This window comes from Teleopsis dalmanni, chromosome 2 (assembly GCF_002237135.1).
Source record: "Teleopsis dalmanni isolate 2A chromosome 2, ASM223713v2, whole genome shotgun sequence".
NCBI lineage: Eukaryota > Metazoa > Arthropoda > Insecta > Diptera > Diopsidae > Teleopsis > Teleopsis dalmanni.
This window is the reverse complement of record NC_051847.1, coordinates 21,800,062-21,813,710: the sequence shown is the minus strand read 5'-3', so window position 1 is coordinate 21,813,710 and position 13,649 is coordinate 21,800,062. Positions and strand designations below refer to the sequence as shown.

General features: G+C 28.8%; 6 protein-coding genes across 9 annotated transcripts in view; 3 read left to right on the top strand and 3 right to left on the bottom strand.

Annotated features, from left to right (window-relative positions):
* LOC119681252 (myosin heavy chain, non-muscle) overlaps nucleotides 1-3,030 on the bottom strand; it is a 48,903-nt gene extending 45,873 nt beyond the window's left edge. For 3 of the 4 annotated variants that reach the window (XM_038094388.1, XM_038094391.1, XM_038094392.1), the window contains exons 1-2: nucleotides 2,876-3,030; nucleotides 1,994-2,259 (exon numbers count right to left, since the gene is read on the bottom strand). In XM_038094388.1, the coding sequence (XP_037950316.1) occupies nucleotides 1,994-2,125 (132 nt within the window). In that variant the 5' untranslated portion in view covers nucleotides 2,126-2,259; nucleotides 2,876-3,030. The remainder of the gene's footprint in view (nucleotides 1-1,993; nucleotides 2,260-2,875) is intronic. The other variant, XM_038094389.1, reaches the window with a different exon arrangement.
* Nucleotides 3,031-4,601: 1,571 nt separating this feature from the next.
* On the top strand, nucleotides 4,602-6,428 carry LOC119678805 (zinc finger protein 420). Its single transcript, XM_038090866.1, has 3 exons — nucleotides 4,602-5,421; nucleotides 5,489-6,082; nucleotides 6,156-6,428. Exons 1-3 carry the CDS (start codon nucleotides 4,959-4,961, stop codon nucleotides 6,248-6,250), a joined length of 1,152 nt encoding a protein of 383 aa, XP_037946794.1. The 5' UTR covers nucleotides 4,602-4,958; the 3' UTR covers nucleotides 6,251-6,428.
* An 806-nt stretch (nucleotides 6,429-7,234) lies between these two features.
* On the bottom strand, nucleotides 7,235-8,711 carry LOC119678803 (AP-3 complex subunit sigma-1). Its single transcript, XM_038090865.1, has 4 exons — nucleotides 8,512-8,711; nucleotides 8,339-8,430; nucleotides 7,987-8,278; nucleotides 7,235-7,912 (listed from the first exon to the last, which is right to left on the bottom strand). The coding sequence occupies exons 1-4, from the start codon at nucleotides 8,578-8,580 to the stop codon at nucleotides 7,790-7,792; spliced, it is 576 nt and encodes a 191-aa protein (XP_037946793.1). The 5' UTR covers nucleotides 8,581-8,711; the 3' UTR covers nucleotides 7,235-7,789.
* A 685-nt stretch (nucleotides 8,712-9,396) lies between these two features.
* Nucleotides 9,397-10,012, top strand: LOC119679889 (nuclear receptor 2C2-associated protein). Its single transcript, XM_038092474.1, has 3 exons — nucleotides 9,397-9,509; nucleotides 9,569-9,659; nucleotides 9,718-10,012. The coding sequence occupies exons 1-3, from the start codon at nucleotides 9,472-9,474 to the stop codon at nucleotides 10,006-10,008; spliced, it is 420 nt and encodes a 139-aa protein (XP_037948402.1). The 5' UTR covers nucleotides 9,397-9,471; the 3' UTR covers nucleotides 10,009-10,012.
* A 251-nt stretch (nucleotides 10,013-10,263) lies between these two features.
* LOC119679888 (60S ribosomal protein L38) lies at nucleotides 10,264-10,804 on the top strand. Its single transcript, XM_038092473.1, has 2 exons — nucleotides 10,264-10,374; nucleotides 10,445-10,804. The coding sequence occupies exon 2, from the start codon at nucleotides 10,445-10,447 to the stop codon at nucleotides 10,655-10,657; it is 213 nt and encodes a 70-aa protein (XP_037948401.1). The 5' UTR covers nucleotides 10,264-10,374; the 3' UTR covers nucleotides 10,658-10,804.
* A 301-nt stretch (nucleotides 10,805-11,105) lies between these two features.
* LOC119679891 lies at nucleotides 11,106-12,470 on the bottom strand. Its single transcript, XM_038092479.1, has 2 exons — nucleotides 11,937-12,470; nucleotides 11,106-11,871 (listed from the first exon to the last, which is right to left on the bottom strand). Exons 1-2 carry the CDS (start codon nucleotides 12,348-12,350, stop codon nucleotides 11,257-11,259), a joined length of 1,029 nt encoding a protein of 342 aa, XP_037948407.1. The 5' UTR covers nucleotides 12,351-12,470; the 3' UTR covers nucleotides 11,106-11,256.
* Nucleotides 12,471-13,649: the final 1,179 nt, after the last annotated feature.

Below are 13,649 nucleotides of genomic sequence, written 5' to 3'. Positions count from 1 at the left end.
GAAAGATAAAAAATATTTTGAGAAAGACCACTGTTGATGGAAATTTGGTAATACTTGGAATAGCTATTGAAAAACCTTTCTATCAAAATAGTTTCTACTGCATCAAGAAAATATTTTCCTCCGTACATAGTTTTTGCATTTGTATTATTTTTTTATTCTCTTGTATAGTTCAACATTAGGTTGGGGTATTCCGGCGATACAAAGAACCCACACCCACTTAGACTTACTGGTCCAATGTTTTACCTCAGTTCAACAAAACTTAATAAAAAGAAAAGAATAACAATAAGAAACTGACAAAGATAGCAAGTTAATGTTACTGATCGACGAATAAATTAACCATTAGAGGCTTGGAATTTCTTGTTAAAAACCTTTATCAATTAATTTATATAAATAAATCAATTCTTGTCTATAATAATAATAAAATACTAATGTTAGAGAATCTACTATACTCTAAATTGATGGTACCCAATGACCATCATTATTATTTACAAAACTATAAGCTAACTAAAAAATATTGTCTTATATTTATTGTACGTAGTGAGTGCGAAAGCATGAAAACATTTTTTTTTATTTATTTCTTTAATATACTTATATACTATATTTATTATTTATTGTATAAACAGCCTATAACAATTCACATTAATTTTAGCATCTTCCAGCTAATTGCTAATGAACTACAAATTGTATTTATTTAAGAGTTCAAATTTGTAGATACAGAAGAAGTAGAAATTATTCATAATCTATAAAATATAGTGCTAATAAACCGCAAAATTATTCTCCAAGAAAATATTAAGTAGATATAAAGGAGCTGTTATTTCTCTGATACACTTTTAATGAATCATTTTATATATTTTTTGGTACTTTTTTGATACTGATTTGATGGCGGAAGTCGAATTCGGTTGCCTAAATGATATAAAATGCGAATGAAAGCAATGTAAAAGAAATTTGAAAAGAAAATATGCATGAATCACTCTTTAAAGATAAAGCAACTAATGAAAAATATTGCATTGACGATTGATTTAATGAGTACCGTACGCTCAGGTAAAATCATTACTAATTACTAAGAACCAAACGTGATGTAAAATTAAAACATATTACAAATATATTATAATCAATATTTGCATATATTTATTTGACTAAAGTATTGTAGATAGAGAATACTTGTATTTATTATTTTATTCAAACATATAATATTTTATATCATTAAAGCATTTTATAGAATTTAGACAATTTTATTTAATTAAATAATTAAATTGATATGAAATGCAATGAAATTATACATATTTAAAGGCCACTATTAGCTATTAGAACCAAGTGTCTCAGGCTGAGTATTATTTACACATTTCTTCAATCAGCAATTAATTTTGTATATAAAATGTATTTTTATCACTATACTTTCTCAAACAAGAATGACAATTAATCCATGTTCCTCTCTAGAACCAACCATATGATAACTAATCACATATTTTTAATTAATAAGAATAGAAGCTGACGACAGCTTTCTAAATGAATTTGAAATATTAATCCAATATGTAGTAAATAGAAACTAAATTTTATAAAATTTTTGAAAAGCTAAGTGAAATTTTTGAACAGCTATAAGCAATACATAATTAAAAAAATTCTTTATGAATTTACGATTAGTCATAACAATATATCTTTAAAAATTCGAAGAAAGCCATACTTATCTGCAGTTAAAATTATCCTAATAAAAACCAGTATTGGTATTGGTTTTATTTCAGGTTTTCATCGCCCTCAACGTGAACTGAGCGTACAATAAACAAGACGCATGCAGCAACAGAATCAAAAGCAAAGAAGGAAAAGACTAAACATTTTGAATGACAGGCGCGACACCGCCCAAATATGACCTATGCATAACGCTTTATCGAATTTTCATAAAATTGCTCATTTTTAAATAAATTTTTTTAATTGTAATTTTAAAAATTTAAAAGATATTTTTTATACAAACATATTTATTAGAATTTTGCATACAAACCTGATTTTCATGCGGTACCCAAACCAGACGCTTTTGTGTCCATTCGGCTTGTGTTGCCGGATCGTTAAATTGATTTCGTTCTACCGAAAGATATTTGAGTTCAGGATCATTGCGATCAATTTCCTCTGCCATTTTTTTGCTTATTTCTTTTATAATTATTTTTCACAATATAAACTTTAATTGTATTCAGTTGAATTACAAAAACAAAAAATAATAAATAAATACTTAATATAGTTTAACTCGCGAGCAAATATATTCGTTGTCTGCTAAAACAATAAAACAAAAACAAAAATATGTAATTTCCTTTTCACTTCCTAGCACTTGAGATTAGCAATTTATAAATAACAAATTTATTTATTGAATGATGTTTACTTTTCAATGCTTAACACTTGAAATATTTGAAAATTATAAATAAATTGCATTAACAAATTTTCGTGTATATAAATGTATAGTTGTTCTTTTTTTTGTAATGACAAATATTTATCTGGCAACTTTTCTTATATTTTCTCCTCCTTTTTGTTGGTATTTTCTACCCAAAAATTTCTTCACGGCAGAAAAATCTTAAAAGTGTAGAATGTATAAACAAAAAAAAAGAGAAAAAGCAGAAGTAGCCGGACAAAGCAAATTATTTGGAAAATTTTAAGATATTCTATCTTAACATGATTAAGGAAAACAATATTTATAATTTTAATATATTAGGAACTAATTTTCACTATATCCGATAAATATTTAATTATTTAAACATATATTTCAACACAAAGCGGCATTGTCGATTTTTATTTTTCATCTAATTCAATACTTGTTTTCCGTAGCTCGGACGCAAGGCAAGTATTGTAAGTTTAATTCTAATTGGTTTTAATACGTGTATAAACCGTGTCTCACTTTTAATTTTGTTTAATTTGTATATTAAATGCAAATAAATATTGCTGCAAAAAATTCACTTCAAATTCTTTTACAGAAATTCTTAAAAAAATCCAAACCGCTCGCACCAAACGAGCGACTGAAATGTGACCGTGCACTTTAACGACTGAATTCGAAAAGCAATGAAAAAACAATGTAGTGTGTTGAGTGATTTTAGCGTCTTAACAGTGCTGTACAACTTTCTTATTAACATAATCCACATAGATATTTCGCAATATCTTAATATTTATGAATAAATATTCCCTCTTATGATATTATTAATTTCTAAAATTAAAGACAATAGGTATATTTTATATAAAAAATATTATAGAATTAGCTATAACTACACCATTAATTGAATTTATATAGTATGGCAACCACGTTACCAAAGAAATCTTTTGAGTGATTTTCAATTGTTGCTTTGAATTAAATTACACTCAAAGTGACAAGACTATGAAGTATGTTCAGCGACATGCTTTCTTAAATAAATTATTTTTTATTTTAAGTAATTTATAAAATAAATAAGTTTCTGTTTATTATTAAAATTAATTTTTAATTATTTTAAATTGTTTTGATTAAAATATTTGTATTGATTATACCTTAATGTTGAGTTTTATATATGTTTTGAGTTATTAAGTATAGTAGGTGACAAGTGTCAAAAGTCTCAATATGCGTCTTATACTGCCGAGAACTGGCCCAAATAGCTAAGAAAAAGAGAAATTGGAAAAACCCATCATTCAAGGTATTTACGAATAACTCAATTTAACCGTAAACTGTTTATGTTTATTGACTAAAACAACAAGAAAGGAATTGGCAATGTAGTTCAAATAGAGGGAGAGAAATAAAAATGGTTTGTAGCTTATATTGATAAATAGATAGATAGGAAGTTCCACGTATTGTCTCTAGTGAAAAATAATAATAGAAACGAAAAAACCTGATAACTTGAAAACTGAGTTATGAAGATAATTCTGCAAGCGATGTAAAAAGATTTTAACAACAACTTACATTATAGGTACAGATCTACCTATAATGACAATAATGCTATGCATGAAAATATTTAAACGAAAAAACTAATTAAATATTGTATAATGGTTTAAAATATTTTACAGAGGGTTTGAAGCCCGAAATCCGACTTGTTTATGCTACTGAACTCTTAAATTTTTAAAAGAAATAAATGCGAAAATCTATTACAAGGCCATATATTTAAAGTTAGTTTAGTACATGTGTGTAGTCATTTGAATCTATTTTTCCTAATGGCAATGGTATATAGAGTGCCACGGGTCCGCCATGAGTAATATTGTTATTGTTTTCAGTGCAAATTATAAAATTAAGAGTGAGAGTAAAAGCAATATGTTTGTTTAAATTTAGTTATAGCATGGGCACTATACTATCTATGCCTCGTCACTTAAGCCAACAAGTATTGTTCAGTAATCAGTGTCAACATATGTGATTTTTAGAAGAAAATTATTACAATTTCTGTGGGACTCAGCATAGATCATGCATTTTCGTCAAAACCCGAACAAGGCAATAATTTAAAATCTTGCTCTTGATTTGCTTAAAGAAGTGTTGTTGCATAGAGAGTACTAAAAAAATTATATGTCAAGCCGACATAGTATACATGCTGAATAGTGTAAGCACGTTATATATATTTTGCAATGAAATGCAACACTGATGTTATGAAAGGAAAATGTAACATTTACTTAAAATAGTTAACTGGGTAGAAACAGTGACGGCGTAATCAAGTTCGTCTATTGCTTTAGAAGATTCATTGCTTGAATAGTTAATAAAAGGAGAATCTTGTGCTTATAACAATGATATTAGACAAACATATGTATTATATGAACTTACATTGTTTTTGAAAAATAAAACAGCAATTGTGTGCACTTTTATTATTATTGTGTGGGTTTATTAAGTAAAGTAAAGGGGGAAGGGTACAGTTGTAATTAAACGGGAACGCCCACAGAAAAAACTACAGTAAATACAAGAGTGATTTTAAAAGTAATAATCTAGACATAATTCAACGCATTATCACATAAAATAACACTTGACCTACAAGCAGTTTAATATGTCTACGGCAATAAGAGGCACGCCCACATCGCAAGGAGGAAATGAACATATATCTCATATTAAGAATGAAATTATTAAAGATGAAGAATTAAAACTTAATTGTGCAAATGAAAATATAAAAAGTGAGCCAGTCTTTAAAAATATGACTCAAATTAAATACGAAACCGAAGGATGTAGTAATGCAGTATTTGATGAAATGATAAATCCAAATTTGAACTTTACTCCTAAAATTCGTTTAACGCCCACTTCAAAACTGTTAGCAAATCCGAATCCTGTAGATCCTAAGCGAAGATTTGTGTGCCCACACGAAAATTGTACAAAGAGCTACGGCAAGAGTTCACATTTACGTTCACACCTAACGTGGCATACAGGTATTAAACCCTTCGTTTGCAAGGAACCGAATTGCGGAAAGGGTTTTACACGTTCAGACGAGCTAAATAGACACGTTCGCACCCATACGGGTAAGCACATATTAAAATTAAAATATATGTATTATTATAATATTTAATTAACAACTTCGTTCCGCAGGTGAGAAGCCTTTTGAATGTATACAATGTACAAAAAGATTTTCACGAAGCGACCATCTCACAAAGCATCTTGCAACGCACACAAAACAATTACAATCAATGGCAAAGCGATTACGGACATCTATTCCACAGGCCAACATACATTTAAATGAAACACAGACAAAAATGGAAATCTATAGCAATGATGATGCAGCTGAAATAATAAATAGTAATAAAGATAATAACGATGGTGTCGATATTACAGATTATCTATTTAAATCTTCAACAATGGATAATAAATCAATTAAAATTAAATTGGAAAGACCTGTAAATAGTGAAGAATATCACGTAGTGCAACAGCGACATATAACGGCAAGCGAATCAGATGATGACATTCCGCCTGAATTAATGGTGCCTATCTCTACAATGATTTGTCCCACTTCAACTGATGAAGATGCCGACAATATTGACATGCCAGCAGTGAATAGTACAAATCACCTAAATTTGGCAATGGTTAAAAAAGATCATGATCCTGAAAGACCTTTTGAGTGTCGAGAGTGTAAAAAACGTTTTAAACGACAAGACGATCTCAACAGACATATAAGAACGCATACAGGTAGAGTCTGCTTACAGCAAAATTATATTCAATTTTTACTATTTAATGTTTATATCGAAATTCCTTATTTCAGGTGAAAAACCGTATGCGTGTGCAGAATGTGAAAGACGATTTGTGCGCAGTGATCACCTTAAGAAACATCTAAAAATGCATACTAAGGTCCGGTAGTAGTAATAGTTCTTTACGCCTGCTTTGAATACCGAAGGTTACATTGAATATGTGGAATATGCTGAAGTTAAAAACTTTTTGATTTGTATTGTACTTTAAGTATAGCTTTTAAGAAAATGAGAACGTGTTGCATAAATATTAAAGATTTTATTAAACTGCAAGAATATATTAAAATGGATATACATGATTCATATAACTAAATTTTATTTATAATTATTTACACTTTGTTATTCTATATAACGATTTAATTATTTAGGTATTATTATCATAAATCTATTTAAATGTGCACATTTCGTCGCAAAGGATACGTTATTTGAATGAATTGTCAAGACCTTTAAAATCAAATTTATAGATTAGTGTATTCACACAGGACATACATATTTAATTGAATGTAGTTTTAGTAGCTCTCCATGCTGAAGTTTAAATTTATAAACATAATTCGAAAGAAATGTGGGTGTAACTCATCTAAATAACAGAAAATCGTATTGAATGTAACCACAAAGAATTTTTACGTCATGTGACGTTATGCACATGTATGTTTGTATATTTATTGTAGGTGGGAGTGGCACTTTAGGTGTGGGGATAACAATCGCATAAGTTCCAGTTTTTGTATTAGTCATGTTATGTTTTTTCAAAAACCTACACACAAACACTTGTAGTTATTATATAAATAAGTATAAATTGCGCCTACGAAGGTTTTGCCTTAGTTTTGTACTTAAGTTTATGCGTGGTTTGTCTTTTACTGCCACACCCTATTTCAGTCTACATTAAAAGCAAAATGATGCACATTAAAAGTAAATGCCAAACAAAATTATTGGCATAACAAAAATACAATGGAATCGTTATTTATAATTATAAATAAATATGTAAATAAATCAATAAAGAGAAATAAAATGTCAAGTAAATTGTTTATAGTACCTGAATTTCTAATATACTTGCACGATCATATTATATACTATAAAATAACATAAAAAAATACTTTATATACTAAATAAAATTTTATTGGAAAATTATGAAAATAAAACTTTAAATTTGTTCTTTCATTAAAAATCACATGTTCTAAATATTAATGTGAAGCGTTTAGAGATATGCCCAACAAAATATTTTTATTGCATTCCGAAATTTTAGATAAAGATCCTTCGTTACTACGTTTCAAAACTAGCCACAAAAAACTCTAACCATTTGTTTTCGTTATTAATTGGTAGAGATAGCTCTTAAACGTCAAGAGTAATTAATTTTTATTATAACTTATTGGTTGTGGAATCAATCGCAACAATCACTAGATTTATTTTCAAAAGCATTTGAAACCTCGATATCCATTTTGGTTTGTGCCTGATAGTAGTAGTAGTTGAATTTTTTTGGTGCAGCGGAAGCACTTAAACCGCTGCTATCAATGCTTTCATAAATGCTTTCACTTAATATTTTCTGCTTTAAATTACTAGAGTGTAAATTGCCGACGAATGCTGTAGAACTAAATGAGGGCGTAATTCGATTAATGACAAATGAATCAACAAATGATGAAGTCAAATTTTGACTTGGTCAAAATTTCAAATCCTTTATAGCCTGTGGCAAATCAGGTAATTTAATATCTTTGATTTGTTGTGGAATGTTCATACTTTTAACTGCGCTTACAGCTCTCGCGGGTGCAGCAGAGATTCCAGCCTAATGTTAAAAAAAAATTATTGATATTAATATTAGTTTTTTTCCCTTTTTTATATAGATATAATTATGTTTACCTCTTGCTTAACCAATTTATTTTGCTCCTCTATTCTAGCTAATATATCTGTCATATTAGTTTGTAAAACCATGCCACCCATAACTAGCTCAGCTAATATGTGATGCACTGCATCAGCATGAAATATCAAATCCAGTTCGCATACATTTTCAAAACATTTATCAAGTGTTTCAACAAAAACTTGTATTAGATCAAGTATTCCTAACTCACTCTCGGATGAATCAACACAAAATACAAAATATAATGTAGCATAGTGACGATAGATGAGTTTATAGTCAGATCCACCGATTAAGCTAAATAAAAAAAAAATTAAACATTAATACGTTAACAATTTATCTTGTGTAGTCGTTTACCTTCCACCTTCGAGAAAATTGCATACATTATCATCACGTTTTGAGACTAATTGAAATGTTTCTTTAATTATCTGTTGCTGCATATCTTCATTCTGAAATAATATTGTAAATATTAATTGAATAAATGTATATGTGCACATATGCATATAAAATCAATACAACACAATACTCACGAAGTACTGATAAAATTTAGACAGTCTTGGTTTACCATGATTGTTGAAGACTAAAATTGCTTTTATCATGTTTAATCGGAATTGCAATAAAATTAAGTGGGTTTATTCATGAAATTAAGTTAAAAAATATACACTATGAATTGAAAACTGTATCAATATTTGTCGCAACACAAAATCTATCCAGACGTGTACGTTGCAATAGCATAGAATATATTATGGGAAAACATTGCACTGCTTATGTGACAGCTGAAATGACTGATATTTGTATCAGTTCTTTGTTTATAAATTCCTTACTGTTAATAGCCTTCACGATTATTAATCGTATTCAATATTAATATTCTTAAAATTCATATGTCTGGTCAGCTTTGTATTCAGAAATTTATTCAAGGTTGGGCTTTCAGATAATTTTATATTATTAAACCTTCAATATGTGTTATTAAGAAATATACATTCAAAATGTTTTTCAATTCATTCAAAATGTTTTTCGATTCATTCAAAATGTTTTTCGAAATTAGAGACATTTTTAATTAAGTAAGAACGAATAAGATGTTTCTATTTAGAGCGCATAAGTTTAACATGCTAAATAAAAATAGTGAAAAAGAGCAATATAACAAACTTAATATGGTAACCATATTTATATGTACATTAAAATAATTCTCCATATTATTAACTCAACTCATTAGCTCAACTGATTAATGCAAAACTTTGCTAAGTAAAAATTGTGTTCTGCGAATACTCAATATGTAATTATAATCGGTAATGTAGCGTTTTTACAATAAACAATTATATTTTATTAATTACTTTTTATATGTTTTACAATATTACACTTCATATTTCAAAAATCTATATTTTTAAATATTTGTCTATCAAAAATGAATATTTCAATTGAGATTCACATTAAATTATATGTTTAATCTATTGTTCTATGACGGAGTGTTTGAAAGTGGAAGTTGAAAAGTGATGACAGATTTGCTGCAAACAGAAAAGTTCAAGTGCAGGTTGGTGTTTAATATATTAAATATATGAATACTTAATATTAACAAATACTCATTTTTAGTGTTAGTTCCGTGCTTAATAAAAATGTGAAGCAAAATGGGAAGCAATATATGTATGACACTGAAGAAGACACAGCGTGGAGTTCTAATGAGGTAAACAAACGACAACTTCATTTGGTACTGTCTACTAAATTGTATTTGTAATTTTTAGGGAACACCACAATGGATAAATATTCAATTTGAAGAACTTCAGGCGATGCATGAGTTTGAATTTCAATTTCAAGGCGGATTCGCTGGTAAACATGGCATTATGACCGCAGAATCTGCAGATGGAAATAAATTATGTGAAGAAACATTTTATCCTGACGATGTGAACTCTGTACAAAAGTTTAAATTAAAAAATCCTATTCTAAATAAGGAAGTATTGAAAATTAAATTTTTATTTGCCTCAAGTACTGATTTTTTCGGAAGAATAATTGTTTACAAATTAAAGGTGTTTTAAATAATAAAAAGGAAAAAAATAAATATATTCGTGTAAAAACTAAACAAAAACTTTTGTTTTATAATTAATAGGTTTTATAAATATATTTAACAATTGTATATGCGTTTACGAAGGCCTACAAGTTGTTTTGTTATGACGCATGGCTTCATCGTCAAGTTATGATAGTTACTATTCGATAGTAGATGGCGCTTGATTTTGTTTGCTGCCGAAAGTGTCATTCCAATGTCACTCTGACAGCAGGAAATGAATACATACTCAATAAAATCTTTCCTTCTCTCTTTCTTTCGAAACGTGGAAACGTCAACACTGGTTGGTTTTCTCGTGTTGTAAATTAATTTTGCAAATTTTTTATTAATTTCTCGCAAAGTAAGTGTTAAAAAATGTTAGAATGGCTTGTCTGAGTGCAATATTTATCATTTGTTAAATTTTTGTATAGATGCCGCGTGAAATCAAAGAAGTTAAGGATTTCTTAAACAAAGCCCGTCGCGGCGATGCTCGTGCAGTGAAAATCAAGAAGAACCCCACAAACACCAAATTCAAGATTCGTTGCTCCCGCTTTTTGTATACTTTGGTCGTGCAAGATAAAGAGAAGGCAGAAAAAATTAAACAGTCATTGCCACCAGGTCTGCAAGTTAAAGAGGTTAAGTAAGCTGCAATAAGTATTTACTATTCCAGTGGTTGCAGTTACCATGCCTTTTATTCTTCTACTCTGTTTTATAATTTGCAAAGAAACATGAATGCTGCTATGAAATGTAGCATTTAAAGCAGCATTTATGAAATAAATATTACAAATAAGTAGAATTTTGTGTTTATTTTTCATAATATTGCAGAATTGGAAATCAATGCTTAATTTGTGCAAAACAAACTAGCTTAAAGTTCGACATTGGATTGGATTATAAAGAAGCATAGTTTATTTTTTGATTCAATATATATCGAAATAACAGTTTAGAATACTCAATCAACTGCAATGTATAAAGATAAAAACTACTGATATTATCGACTCAAGTTCTTAAGAATTTTTTTAATATATGTGACAATTTTAAAGACAATTTTGTCTGTCCAAAATGTATAATGAGGAAAAAACAGTTTTTGCATCTTGTAGCTTATATTTTACAATATAATTGTTTCTTAAACTTCTAAGACAATTGAATAGTACCTGACATACTTATATTCATAAAATTTAATATAAAAAATGAATGCCATCATCCAATGCACATTTAACAACATAAGTACGTAGTTTTAAAAATGTTAACTGCTATTAATGTCGTCCTCTTCTCCGATTTCTACCATTGCTTGCATTATTTTCCTTTTAAGTTTCCTGCGAGACACATCTGAGTTCAAATTATGAAATTCTGTGGCAATTAGCTGCCCAAAAGCGTCCCATTGGTCCCTGATGATTGGTATACTTTTTTGCTCCACATTTGTTGAATTAAATGGTTCATCCTGGATAGGTGCTGTGGTAGATATAGCACTGGGTATTTCTATAACTGATCCTGCAGATAATTGAGTAGTTTGTGTTGAGCTAGGATTGATTATCATATCCTGCTGAATATGTTTTGTATTAGGATTTGTTACTATTGATGATTTTGACACGTGCTGTAGAGTAAAATAAGTTTTTTTGCCTTCAGTTTTGTTTGGAGTAATATGGAGTTCCAATTCATCAATATTTGCGCTCTTTGGTTCGGTGGAATTAAATTTTGTATCGTCCTCACTCTGTTGAGGAATATCATCCTGATCTGAGTGTTGAGTAAAAGTTTCATCACTAGTGACTGTTTCATTGAAAGTATAACCTGCAGTCCAATCTACACTATTTTCTTTATTGGTTTTCATACGATCTGCGCACTCCGTTTTTATTAGCATTTTCTATTCGAAATATGAATGGTTTTATATTTATGTTTCATGTAGTTGTTTTTAAGATATGTACTTACTTTGGATGGTGGTCCTGCTTGGAATCCACCTGGTCGCGGCTCGATTACATCTTTAAGAAATATTAAAGACTCGAAATGCTCCCAGCGACAACTTTGACTGACATTAATTTCGACTGAGTCTCCTCCAGCTTCTTCAATTCTGCGCTCTAGTTTTTTATTCTCCGTATTAAATTGATTGCGTAAATTATGAATTTTCTTGCCAAATTCAAACTTAGTTATATTTAATTCGGTGCAAATGGTTGTGATGGCTTTCTCGCGTTCTTTTTTGCATCTGTAATGTTGTGAGAAGTAATTCCATAAGCATTCATTTTGTCTATAAAGTTGAATTAGCTGCCCAATTTTATTTTTTGTCCAAACAGTTGATTTTCTATGCTTCTCTGTTGCAATAATGTCAGTCTCCAATGGTTTAGTCATAGTTAATCACAACTCTCTAATTCTTTAATAATTTTAAAGTATAACAGCCCTTTAGAAATAATTTGTGGCTTGATATTATTATGCTTGTGCGTCACAAAAGATTTTATGTGATGAGATATATTTTATATGATGAGATATTTTCACAAAATTTAAGTGTTGCCAGATTATAGTTTAAAAAATATTTTTATTCAATTTAATATGATAACTTATATATCATTTTTATTTTTATGTGATTTATTTATTTTTATTCAATAGATTATATATTTGGAAAAGTTTTTAGGTATTTAAATTTAATTTGCATATATATTTACATACTAAATTTTATGTATATTATATAAATACTCAAATAATCATAAACATAAATAACTAAATAAAATGCATAAAATACTCAAATTCCTCACAAAACGATCAAAATTTACAATATAGATAGTAAGAAGGAATCAGTTACAAAATCAATTTCGAAAAATTTTTGTCAACTGCCTTTGGGTACAAAGTTTTTTTTATAAATTTTCTTCTAAATGTCTTAATATTGCACCAGTTTCATTCATTTTATTTATTTTAAAAACAAATATCAACCTTCATGATATGATATCAATTTTGGTTAGAAATTCATCTTTCGCAGAGTTGTATTCGAATTTCCCATCATTCATACCTGCAATCAAAATGAATAATGATTGCATACATTTTATCAGTTGAAATTAATTTTTGTGCATAAAAGACTTTTCATTTAACATTAATGAATGCTGAATGTAAGTTTTAAATAAGGTTTTAGTTAAATATTGAAATTGACTTCTATTTAATATTAAATATATTATATTCGTAAGTGAAAGCTCTATTACGTCTATTTCTCTATTACGTTCCGAAAATTTTGATTGCAACTGGTGGATCATTAACGACACTCCAGCTGTCAGAGATAGTGGATGACTCTTTGGTTGTTTGAGTACCACATGAACTAACGCAACGAAGTTTGATTGATGGAATTATCAACAGTAATATTTTGCTAAAACGCAACAAAATTGAAACATTTTTAAAGCACTCATTTTTGGTGATAAAAAATGGATTAATTGCGATAATATCCAACGATTGTGGTCATAAACTGGAGACCTTCCACGAACGACTTCAAAGCCTGGATTGACGCTTAACAAATTTATGTTGAGTGTTTAGTGGAGTTGGAAGGAAATTTTCTATTGCGAAGTGCTCCAGTCTTGGTGCAACCACTAATAGAATTCTCTACTGCTCCAACTCGACCGATTGTTACATAATCAAGGAAATACGAATAGAATTGGTCAATGAAAAAGT